We start from the raw sequence: 13,033 nt of genomic DNA, 5'->3' as shown, positions 1-13,033 counted from the left end.
AGTCCATCTTTTGCCCTCTCTGCATTAAAAGCAGATGGCTTCCTCCTCCATGCTGCCTGGGTTGTCACGGAGTGGACAGGACAGATAAGCTCCTTGCTCTCAGCTCCAGTGCCCAGCCCAGCCCACCCTGGCCTACAGTACCTCATAACAGCTGTTACAGGGAAAGTCCAAATAAGCTCTTCTAGCCTGATCCTGAACAATTTTCAGTCACTCTGTAGGGATAGCGTATGCACCGTCCTGTCAACATGGATGAGCTATGAGTGGATAGAGCATGCACATTCGCTGTGTGGGGATGGTACTTGCATAGATCCAGTCAGCACTAGGGGTTGGGAGGGGATGGAGCATGCTCAGTGAGGTTAGAATTTTGGAGATTTTAGCTGCAAATATTCAAGAAGTCTCTAATAAGCATGTGCGAACTGCAGTTTTTCATACAGGTATAAGTGGGCCAAATTTGGGAGAATTTTCATAGGGATGGGAAAAAGCACATCGTTGACACAAAGGACACTCTCCTGCCAAATTTCAGGACACTTCTTCAAAGCATAGGGATGCTAGCATTTTGCAGAGAAGGTCTCAGGAATTTTTTAATATGGGAAAAATGTATTTTCCCCTCGTTTTGTTCTTGGAAATGGCTGAACTGTTTTTTCTGAAAGTTACCAAAACCAGAGGCAGACACCCAGCATGGAAAATTTCAACCCAAGCAGTGAGTTTCATAAAGTTATAAGCAACTGACTATAGGGTCTTAAAATGGTAAGTGTAGGGCAACCTTAACAGGTGTTGCTACCAGCCCTGTATACAATACACTTTTGTGTTTTGTGTGAGTGCATATGAAAATACACACAAATACACAATTGTGTATATATAGGTTATAGACTATACATATATTAATATTAATTAGAGAGACACAACTTCCATATGCTCGTACACTGCCCACTTGAAGGAAGCATTGGCAGATGCATTTGCCACAGTGTATTTAATAATAGACTATCAGGTTTCACCAGAGCCTCTGACCTTGTGTTACTGATCAGCCATTTGGCATATTTCTTGTGAAAATGGGACAAGTCATTCTGCTGGAGTGGAGTCAGAGATCCTGTGACCACTCTCAACCTTGATTATTCCAGCTGGTAAAATAGTCTCTCCTCCTCCTCCCATTGTTCCCAGAGTGGTGTGTTGTTTCAAGGTATATCAGTTTGGCAGATCAGGCTGGTAATATCCTTGCCTTCTGCTTTCTTTCTGTTTGAGTATGGAGATGTGTAGGTGGAACCTCACATAAACTGCTTACTTTTTACAGATTAATTTATCCAGTGAAATCCAGTTAACGTTCTTTCAGAAAAATTCATCCTTATGTTGTAAGAATTTAGAGCTGCCTGTGTGACAACATCCAAAGTGTAGAATTTGATCTGAATAAAGTTGCAGGTATTAAATGTTTAATGGTTAGAGCAGGGGACTTGAAGTCAGGAGATCTGGGTTCTGCTCCTGATTCTGCTGCTGATTTGTTATATAATTCATTTAAACTCTGTTCTACGGTTTCCCCACCTATAAAATGGGAATACTTATCCACCTTTGTGAAGTGCTTCGAGGGAAGTGTGTTCTAGTAGTTTGAACACAAGACGTGGCATCAGGAACCCTTGAATTCTGATCCCAGCTCTGATACAGACTCTTTCTGTTGTGTGCGCAAGTCACTTAACCTCTCTGCTTCAGCTTCCCAGTCTATAAAAAGGGACAATCATGTTTACTTGCCTATCCCATTGAACTATTATGAAGAACAGTTAGATAATATTTCAAAAGCATTTTGAATGTGAAAAATGCTATGTAGGTTATGTAAATGTTAAGCATGATGAAGAGTTGTTTTTAGGAGTAGTAGTATCATCATCCCTCAGTATTACATCATGGGGATTTTTTTTATGCAAATAGCCTTCACAACATACAAGAACTGTAAGCATAAAAAGGAAAAAGACACTGTCTAAAATTTACCACGAGTCACCTATAAATCCTGACCATGATCCAACTTTGTAGGTTTGGGTAGTCAGGAGTTTTGTTAAACCCTCCACAGAATTCGTGTGTTTTAGGTGCTCAGAATGTACTCCTTCTTCTTTAACTTTCTTTAAAATTCTCACAGTGCCTAAAAGCACTGGTCGTGATGTCTTGCACTACTAACGCATTCTTGAGGTACTCATTCATGCCCTTAGGGACCATTCCAAGAGCTCCAATTATTGCTGGGATCATCTAGTTTTCCATAATCGTTCCACTTTGTGGCTCAATTCTTCATACGTCACATCTTCCTTTTTAATATTTCTGTCTGCTGGTATGGCAAATATCAATTAACATGGCCTTGCTTGTCTTCTTCTCTACAGCTATGTCCAGCCTGTTTTCCTGCACTGTTTGGTCTGTGACAATTGCCAGATCCCATAAAATCTAGCTTCTTCATTCTCTAGAGCACTTTTGATTCGATGGTCATAATACCACATGGTTTGTTTAATTCCATACTTGCCACAGAGTTTCCAGTGCAGACACTTGGTGACCTCATTGTGTTTGTTCATATATTCTCTCGCAGCCAGGCTCCTGCAGATGCTCAGCACATGCTCCATCATCTTTTCCTTTTCAGAACATATTCTGCAGTTTGGTATGCAGTTCTATTGGTCAATTTTGTTTAGAACATAATTAAGCCTTAAGGACTCCTCTTGTGTGCTCATAATGAGGCTTCCTGTCTCTCTTTTCAGGTATCCTTTAACAAACTCATGGCTTGTTGATCTTCTATCGCTAATGGATTTGCTTGTTCTCTGCCACTGTCCATGCAATGATTGCTATGTAAATCTTTCAAGTCATTCTTTGACCATTTGTTTTTTCCTTTCTTTCTTGAATTGGGATGCACACTTAGCCTCGGCTTATTATCATGACCAGATGATCTTTTACTGTGACTGACTCCTCATATATTTTGATGTCGTCATTCATTGTCACTGTCCTCCTCCACAGATAGAAAACCTTTTCCACTATCACATCATTGAACATACATTCTGCCCATGTCTTGACTGATGTTCATCTCTTTGTGCATCCCTAGGAGCTTTTTTGTTTGGATGTTAAATTTTTTCTTCTCTTGATTCCATTTTATCATTCTGGCAGTGTACCATACTGCTGGTTTTGCCTGCATATTAATGGATTGGATCAAATTCTTCAAGTTGAGTTTTGTTCGGAAATTAGTTCTTATTCATCTGTAGTATTCTGTCCTCACTTGTTTGTAGGCATCATGCTGAGAGAGATCTTGGATAGAACCTTCTTTAACTTGTGTGCCATTTGATTGTACCCATTTTGTCCTCTTTACAGATGTCGGCACACATTTAGCCAAACCAACCTGTAGCTTTATATGTTCATCAAAATTTTCTACATGTGTCATCAACTGCTGTATCTTCTTTTGTGACAGTCCATACGGTATCAGATCATCCATGTATAGTAAATGATTAACTGTTTGTTGCTCTTTGCTAATGTGATAAACAAAATCTCAACTCTCTTGCTTTCGCTCTCGCTTTCACTCTTTCTTACTTTCTATCATTGGATGAAAAACAGTATATAAATTTAAGGTAGTACTAGTTATTTGTAAGATAAGTCCTTATATGATGACTTCTTAGGGGTGTATGTCTATAGATAATTTCAAATAGTTGTTTAATCAAGCAAATTTTTTTGTCAGACTCCTCAGTATTCAGTCCAGCAAAATCATCTTCTGCTGTTAATATAAGTGGAACTCAAGACCTATCCCGGAACAAGAACATAGTGAAACCACTGGCTTTGTCTGTGCAGCTTGTAGGAAAGACATTTGCCACAGGTAATAATTTACTTTACAGAAAGCCAAGTGGGATAATGAGCTGTCTGTCTAGTAGTGGGTACATTTGTTATCCATACCCCCAAATTTGTGTACCACTTCAATACTCTGCGCATGCACATCTTGCACTACCATTGGTATTCCCACCCTGGATAGTGTCCTGGTTCTCAAACCTGACAGTTTGGTCACTATACTTTAAAGGGGACCAATTATTTCCCTGGCTGAGCTCCATAAGAGAGACGACAACCCCATGGATTCAACCTTGGGTGACATGGCACCTTTAAATAGCTCTCAGTAAAAGAGGTAAGAATCCTAATCTGTCTACATGTTGTTCTCCATGAATGACTTATGTAGCCTCTTCAGAGATGTTGCATGAAACTTACCTTCCTTTAAAGGAGGGCTAGTGTTAGTATTCTTTCATTGCTTGAATTGTGAATCCTTAATCTCAGTGGGATATCTAGACACCTCATTTGGACAATGAAATCAGTAATCAGGCATATAAACTAGGTATTAATACTGGTTCCAGATTTGAGAATTGCCAATTTTAAGACACTTGTGCAGGATTATGATGTCCTGTTGGGTGACTATGGTTGAAGATAGGACTCTGTAGGTAAAGTAAGGCCCCCTTTTATTGCAGAATAATATAACTTTAAATTGAATTGCTCCCACCCTCACTGCCCACTAATACGATGAAACTCTGTGGTAAACATTCCAAAAATTATAAGAGTCAGAAGAAGAAATCTAAAATTTACCAAGCTAAACGTAAATCTCCCCATGCTGCCTATTGGAAAAATTTGTATCTCTCATCACTTTTAGCCTAAGAAGTGAGGTAAAAGATATATAAAGAGGCCGCAGATCTCCTAGAAGCTAAATTAATGACACACACATTTCTCATTTCCAGTTTTCAATAAGGATGCTTCAAAATTCTTACTAGATTTTATGGTTGTGTTTTTGGCTTTGTTTTTTTTCTGTTTCCCCCCCGAAATACAGAAGCCCTAATTAAAGATCAGAATTTTGCTGCCAGTGCCTGAGTTATTCTCCAGTGGATGCCCCAGGACGAAAGTTGACTCAGTCACCAGTCTTGTTCTGTTCTTGCTTTATGTTCTGAAATATGATTTATTTTGTTTTAAAGATTGTCTAAAGCGGCTCTCTCTGTGTATTTTGTTGTATTCAGCTCCACTTACACTGCGTAACTGCGATGTTGCAAATGGAAACAGTAGTGGAGGAAGAAATAATGTGTTGAGCTCTACATTCTCTCGGCCCATGCCACACTCAACTTCCCCCAGCCCTGCCTGTTTTTCGGTAGATCAAGGTAAAAGAAAATCTGTGTTTTTATTATTTTATTTTAAACTCTTTACTGTATATACTGTTGAGCCTGAAAACTGTAGATTTGTTTTCTTTTCCACCGTAGCTGTTTCCACAACTCTTCCCTGAGATGTAGTGTGTTGCTGGCTTGAGTGTTGATGATAATGATACACACCTCATTATAGATATTAGTGTTTCTCAGATCAGAATGTGGCCTGATGTAAATTGAAAGTAACTCTAAACTCAGTAGAGCTATGCCAACATAAAAACGGTGTGAGGTCAAAATCCAGCCCAGAGTTTGTGTATCTGAATGTAAAAGGGATGTGGGAAGAAGAGTATTTTGAATGATCTTTTTATTTATTTCTCCTCAGCATCAATGTCTAGTTCTGGGCCACCAAAGAAACGACACCGGGGATGGTCTCCTGGGTCACCAGTCCCACCTCCTGGTTTAGTTGTACCTGTTCCGACAATTCGGCCTCTTACAAGAACAGGTAAAACTTGAATAATTATGTGAATTTTCATGACTAAAACTTCTGCTCCTCCAGCTCAGTAGCATGGTAGTGCTTCTCTGAACCGTTGTGCAGGACATATGATTACTTCTGTGGAAAGTAATGACCTCAGGTCTTACTCGGGTTGGGGCCTGGTTTTGCTAGGCACTCTATAAACATGTATGATGATATGGTCCCTGCCCGAGATAACTTACAATCTAATTTAAAATGAGGCAGTATGAGAGCATGACAGTTAATGGGGAGTGGGAGAAGTGAGGATGAGGATAGTAGTAATACAAACACATGATTAACCATCCATAACTTGGTGCTTCCAAAATTGTTTGTATAGGTATGTTGTATATACAAATATAAAAATAAATAGATGTAATTTCCATTGGCTCTCAGCTTGAGATTGAACTTCCCAGACTGGGAGAGCATGATGCGGATGCTCCGCTCCTGCACGGGAGGGAGGATCTTGCATAGCTTAACTTTGGCCACTCAGAACAAAATGGCATTGATGAAAATCCCATCAAGTCATCCTTAGCTCTCAAAGGATGATGACCATGATATTGGGCATTGAAAGTGAGGGGATTGAGAATCCTTAGGACTCCATCAAGACCATGTAATGTTGGCATCCATATTGAGATAAGAGTTAGGGTTAAATAAAAAGGTATATTAACTACTTATATATTCTAAAGTGGTAATTTAAATCATATAACTACTTACCGCAATAATACTTTTAAGCTATAGCAGTCAAGGTGTTTTGCAAAGTAAAGTAAGCATCATTTATCCCCACTTTACAGAAAGGGAAACAGACAAGAAGTTAAGCCCCACATTTTTAGAACTGCCAATGACTTTTGGGTGCCTCAATTTCTGGGTGTTCAGTTTGGGATACCTTGGGCCTGACTTTCAGAGAGGTTAAGCATCCACAGGGGGAGAGCTCAGCACCTCTGAAAGCGTGGCCCTCTGTGTGTCTACAAGCACTCAAAATCAGTAGCCACTTCCGAAGACCTTGTCTTAAATGACTTGCTGAAGGTAATACAGAAAGTTAGAACCCCGATCTCTTGACTCCCAGACTCATGCCCTCTCGCTCGACCACTCCGTCCTTTTGTGGTAACTGTGAATACACTTTTACTGACAAAACACTTGAACAACATTTTAAAATTATCATTTAAACATGGAAGTTTTCAAACCAGTTGCATGTGGGGTCAGAAGCCATCTTCTCTTTTGTTGTTGTTGTTGTCAGTTTACTTGCATAGATCTATTGCATGCCCATGTTGCATTCCAGAGAGAAAGTTCTGAATTAAACAAACTTCTAGAAACGGAAAAGTTCCCACAATTAAAAAAAGTTGAATTTCTTTAACACCTTTCATCAGAGGATTGCAAAATTCTTTATGAACAATTTAAGGAAGTCTCATAATATCCCTATGAAGTATGTATTATACTGACAGATTATAATACTGAGGCATTGTGCTTTCTTTTCCTGTTTTCAAAGCTGCTGTTGCTCCTTCATGACTGAAGTGTAGTTTTCATCTTTCTATAGCTTCAGAATAGTATAAAGTGGTATGCAAATAGCTTTGAGATTTTAGTCTACATAGTGTAGGTCAGAAGTTAGGGAGGTCTCTTCCTTCTTTGTGCTGACAGGTAGCATTGAAAAGTGACCTGTGTGAACACTTTTCCTAGTACTTGGCTTTGTTAGAAGATGCATATTCAAACCTGGATTTTTCCTCTCCCTCTCACCGAAACAATACTGTAGTTAGAGAAAAGCTTTATTTTAGTGGTGGGGCCAGGGAAGGATATTGGGTCTTAATTTAAATTCCTTAAAACTGTAATAGGAAATGCAAAGGTATTTTGAATTTTATTGCAGTTAGTGATTTGCAGGAGTGTTTATTTGTTCATAGGGCCAAATCACAGTATGAGCCTTTTGGTAATGAAAGTTTTTCTTTCTTTATTTTATAGAGCCCCTTTTGTCAGTCCCAGTTCCTCAATCCATGTTAACTGGAATTTTACAGCCTCAGCCCATCCCTGCAGGGGAGACTGTAATAGTTCCTGAAAACCTGCTGAATAACTCAGGAATCAGACCAGTGATTCTTATAGGTAAGCTTCACATTGTGATAAGCAACACTGTACCTCTTGAATAACTGCATGTTCAAAAGATTTGAGGTTTTTTGAGGTAATGAAATTCACTTTTGTGATCAGCCCGTAAGCACAACTGAAGGTCACTGTATTTTGTAAGACTTTCAGCAGCCTCTTGTGTTAATTGTGCAATATTTACGATGAGAAGTTGGGTGATTTTTGCCAAGACCTGACATACAAAAGGGTCCTGGCCAGATCAGATTAGACCTCAAATTTGGGTTTTGTATAAACAAGGCTTGTATAAAATCTAAGAATAGACTTATTTCCTTGGAATTAAAACAACTTTCCAATACAAACAGTTTTCCAAGACAAATAAACATTCCTCTACTGTGTTTACAACCAAACCTTATAGCCCTGTGCTACTGCCTGAAACCGAGAAAGTGAAATTGATGTTGAACTGACCAATCAAAACTGACTAGCTTTCCCCTCCCACAGCCCCCCCCCCCGCCCCATGTCTAAACAAGGAGAAATGGAAAAAGTAAGCAGCCAGCATGAATAATAAAATATAAATTAGAATATTAAAATATTTCACCTGTATACAGTGTGGTGTTAGTAATATACTATGTGTAAGGACATTGCTGTTACATTAAAAATATGACTTTTAATGTGAAAGTGTCCCTTTGAGGTGTGTTACTGCAAAATAATAATATTTAAAGAAAATTACTCAAATTGGGGAGTTGTGCCACTATTTGAAGGGGTAATTCCATCATTGTTCAATTCAGTGCAATATTACCCCTTTTTATAAAGCATCCTGCATATTAGGGAACCATTTTTACCCATATGACCCCTGGAATTAATTATCATAAATTAAGTAGTGGAAAATTGCTCTAAATCCCTACTCACACAGCTGGTCTTTATACATAGTTCCTCTCGAGTTAATGGGGCTACCTACGTGAATAAAGATTGCAAGGTTAGGATTACAGTTAATTTGTATTTTTTTTTATTTTATGGCAGTTCAGCCTAGAGAAAGCCTAGGCCTTAGCATACAGTTCTATAATTTCCATAACTGCATTTCCTTATGAAAGAAGAGGGTCCTGGCAAGTTGGCAGTGCAGTCCTCCGGTGGGCCCAATGTTCGTGTCCCTGGAGAAAAAGTGTCCTATTGGTAGTATAGTACCAGATGTACTTGAAAAAATTACATGAAAAAAAAGTAGTGTGTTTCTATCTCTGTCATTCTTATCCTTACCAGAAAGATTCTGTTATTAATTGATGTCTTAGTGAAGCCATTCATGAAAATAAAACTTTATATCTGCGTTTAAATTTTAAGATGCTCATCAAAACAGTACACAGTACAGCAGTGTCTGAAGCACATTTGATTCAGTTTGTGCTGCTTTTATCAGGTTAAGATTTCTGTACTGCAGTTCTGCAGATTTTGCACGCTAAATTATTGGTAATGTGAGCTTTATGCATTTAAAGGTCATGGTAATAACTGAACGGATTACTTTGATATTTGTCTTTGAATAAATAATTACTATCTTGCTGCTGGGCAGACCATCACAGTAACTTTTGGTAAATCGATATTGACATATACAGGGTAATACACTATTGGCATACTTGATTTCTTCTGTAGACAGTAATAATGTCAGTTTGGTCACTGTCCTCCCATCTTTTGCTATGTAGCATTAGGCAGAAGTTAGGGAACATAACTGTTGCAAGATTTTGTGTAATAGTTTATTTTGAGTATTTTTATTTTTGTTTTTGAAGGTTATGGCACTTTACCCTATTTCTATGGCAATGTTGGTGATATTGTAGTAAGTCCCTTGCTGGTGAATTGCTACAAGATTCCACAGCTGGAGAACAAGGATTTGGATCTTTTGGGATTGACTGGCGGTCAGTTACTAAGTGTAGAGAACATGATTCTTTTAACGATACAGTATCTTGTCCGATTAGGTAAGCCATTTCTCATATTCATTCCAGTTTTTATTGTTTACGACTTTTGTTTTCTCCCTTCATCTCCAGTATGTCCTACCTCTTGCTGGTAGCCAGTTTTCTGTCTGTCTAGCAGATCGAAGAGATGCCTAGTCTCTATCTAGAGTCAGTGCCAGTGCTATTTTGTAAATCTGCTTGAAAAGGAGGTGAATTTGAAGAGTGATATTGTTCTCTGTCCTCCCTGTGACCAAGGTCACCTTTGTGAAAATCAAATATAATTCTGCATTGCAAATACTTCATTTGCTTAGGGAATCAAACCACCTGTTTTCACAACCGTTTCTAAGAGCACCCAGTCCTTTTTTCATTCAGAGTTTCATGACAGATGCTTACAGATGTGTTGTCACCATTGTTTTGGGGACTGCAACATTTGCATGAAAACTACTTCTGTTGTGCAAACTAAAGCAATTTATTTAGTACACAACAAATTCTTGTTTTCTTAAATGTATTTAATATGTGCTCTAGACAGAATTTAGGGTAGTCAAGTGAGTTGCAGATTTTCTAAGCCTTTGTGGATAGCCACTTTCCCTACATTAGTGTAAAATGTAGTGAACATAAACGTAAGATATTAAAGGCATAGAGAATAGTGTGGGCAAGTGCTGTGTAAGCCTTCTCCCACAGCTGTGTCAGTCTTGACCTGCATCTTCCCTTTCATTTTAGTCCTTGGTCACCCTTGAACAGAGACACCAATCACAGTGAGATGCATGGTGATTTTGTAAGAGAGATGCATTGCATTTTCTACACTAGATAAATGTTTCCCCCAGCATGCCTCTTCCTGGGGCTTCTTTCCTTATCCAAAAATCCAGTAGAAAAAGATAACCTTTCCATAGATGTTTTGAACCATCTTATAGAGCTTGATAGAAAATTCTCTCACTGCTATACAAAAAAAGACTATTGTTTTCAATTAAATTATGAATACTTTTAGCATAATTTTCTTACAGCTCTATTGGATGCTTCCCTTCTAAATTCTGTAGGATTTTCCTATAAAAAGTAATGTGGAATTTTCCCTTTTTTGATATCAGGAATTAACGATAAGGAAAATTTTGGACCACTGGTAAAATCATTTTTTTTTACTGGGTCCTTGAAAAGTGTTCAAAAAAAGATGATTTCATTGAGAATGTTCATAGTTTCATCTAGAGCAAATTGATTTCAAAAGAGTAAGAAGCAGAGAGGTTTGGGAAGTAGATAGAAGAATGCTACATCCAGAGACTGCCTTAGTTGTATTGGCTTGTTATTGGTACAGAACGTTTTTTGCGCAATTCTACTGCTAACAACTATCTCTGAATCTTGATGGATTTCTGATCACATTGCCACTTCTTATTCTTAGAATACTTACCCAGGATCCACCACCTGGAGCTTTCATAGAGTCATAGATTCCAAGGCCAGAAGGGACCATTGTGATCATCTAGTCTGACTTCCTGTATAGCACAGGCCATAGAACTTCCCCAGAATAATTCCTAGAGCAGATCTTTTAGAATCTACTTGGTAAGTTCTTCCAATGATTAATTAAGAACATAAGAATGGCCATACTGGGTCAGACCAAAAGATCCATCTAGTCCAGTATCCTGTCTTCTGACTGTGGCCAATGCCAGGTGCCCCAGAGGCAATGAACAGAACAGGTAATCATCAAGTGATCCATCCCTGGTTGCCCAAACCCAGCTTCTGGCAAACAGAGGCTAGGGACACCATCCCTGCCCATTCTGGCTAATATCCATTGATCGACCTATCCTCCATGTATTTATCTAATTCTTTTTTGAACCCTATTATAGTCTTGGACTTCACAACATCCTCTGGCAAGGAGTTCCACAGGTTGACTGTGTGTTGTGTGGAAAAAATACTTCCTTTTGTTTCTTTTAAACCTGCTACCTATTAATGGCATTTGGTGACCTCAAGTTCTTGTGTTACGAGAAGGAGTAAATAACACTTCCTTATTTACTTTCTCCACACCAGTCGTGATTTTATAGACCTCTATCATATCACCCCTTACTCGTCTCTTTTCCGAGATGAAAAGTCCCAGTCTTATTTATCTCTCCTCATATGACAGTCATTCCATACCCCTAATCATTTGTGTTGCTCTTTTTTTAACCTTTTCCAATTCCAATAAATCTTTTTTGAGATGGGGCAACTGCATCTGCACGCAGTATTTAAGATGTGGGTGTACCATGGATTTATATAGAGGCAATATATTTTCTGTCTTATTTATCCCTTTCTTAATGATTCCCAACATTCTGTTAGTTTTTTGACTGTTTTTTGATAGTTTTCCGAGAACTATCCACAACGGTCCACAAGATCTCTTTCCTGAGTGGTAACAGCTAATTTAGACCCCATCATTTTATATGTATAGTTGGGATTATGTTTTCCAATGTGCATTACTTTGCATTTATCAACATTGAATTTCATCTGCCATTTTGTTGCCCAGTCACCCAGTTTTGAGAGATTCTAATGTAGCTCTTCACAGTCTGCCTGGGACTTAACTATTCATGAGTAGTTTTGTATCAGGTGCAAATTTTGCCACTTCACTGTTTACCCTTTTTTCCAGATCATTTATGGATATGTTGACTTGGACTGTTAATTACTCTCACTTAAAAATGTACGCCTTATTTCCAGTCTGAATTTGTCTAGCTTCAACTTCCAGCCATTGAATTATGTTGTACCAGTCTCCGCTAGACTGAAGAGCCCATTATTGAAAATTTGTTTCCCATGTAGGTACGTGTAGGCTGTTATGAAGTCCACCTCTTAACTTTGTCTTTGTTAAGCTAAATAGATTGAGCTCCTTGAATCTGTCACTATAAGGCATGCTTTCTAACCCTTTAATCATTGTGGCTCTTCTCTGAACCTGCTCTAATTTATCAACATCCTTCTTGAATTGTAGACACCAGAACTGAACACGGTATTCCAGCAGCAGTTACACTAGTGCCAAATAAAGAAGTAAAATAACCTCTCTTGTGTTTACTACTACTGGTGTTTTTCATTGTCAGTAACTCGGCAGGCATGTGTTTCTTGGATCAGCACAGGAGTACTGTCTTAGCATTTTTGATGTCCTTAGAAAAAACAGAGCCAGTGTCTCCCGTGGTTTTGTTTAGGGTTCCTGTTCCTCTTTATTGATGCTTGGGGTGATTTATGGTTCATTACCTTGATGCAGATGGTACTTTGGCAGGTTGCCATCTAACAGTCTCTCTTATTAGCGTTGGTGGTTAATTGTTTGACATTCTTATCATAACATTTCTTCTGTTCCAGTAACTCTTCTATTATTACTTCAGAATTAATTGCCTTTGGCTCAAGAAACTTGTTAGGCATTGTCACTATGGTTTTTGCCCTATTGCCTATGAATCTCTCTGAATGGGGGACCCAAAAAGAATATTGTGAGT

At 38.5% G+C, this 13,033-nt stretch overlaps 1 protein-coding gene across 9 annotated transcripts in view; it reads left to right on the top strand.

Moving 5' to 3' along the window:
- GREB1L (GREB1 like retinoic acid receptor coactivator) overlaps nt 1–13,033 on the top strand; it is a 227,626-nt gene that overhangs the window by 140,275 nt on the left and 74,318 nt on the right. For all 9 annotated transcript variants that reach the window (XM_075125292.1, XM_048840428.2, XM_048840432.2 and 6 more), the window contains 5 exons: nt 3,680–3,814; nt 4,986–5,123; nt 5,488–5,607; nt 7,564–7,701; nt 9,444–9,629. In XM_075125292.1, the coding sequence (XP_074981393.1) occupies nt 3,680–3,814; nt 4,986–5,123; nt 5,488–5,607; nt 7,564–7,701; nt 9,444–9,629 (717 nt within the window). The remainder of the gene's footprint in view (nt 1–3,679; nt 3,815–4,985; nt 5,124–5,487; nt 5,608–7,563; nt 7,702–9,443; nt 9,630–13,033) is intronic.

This window comes from Caretta caretta, chromosome 2 (assembly GCF_965140235.1).
Source record: "Caretta caretta isolate rCarCar2 chromosome 2, rCarCar1.hap1, whole genome shotgun sequence".
NCBI lineage: Eukaryota > Metazoa > Chordata > Testudines > Cheloniidae > Caretta > Caretta caretta.
The sequence above is the reverse complement of the archived record's forward strand: the minus strand, read 5'-3'. Positions and strand labels throughout refer to the sequence as shown.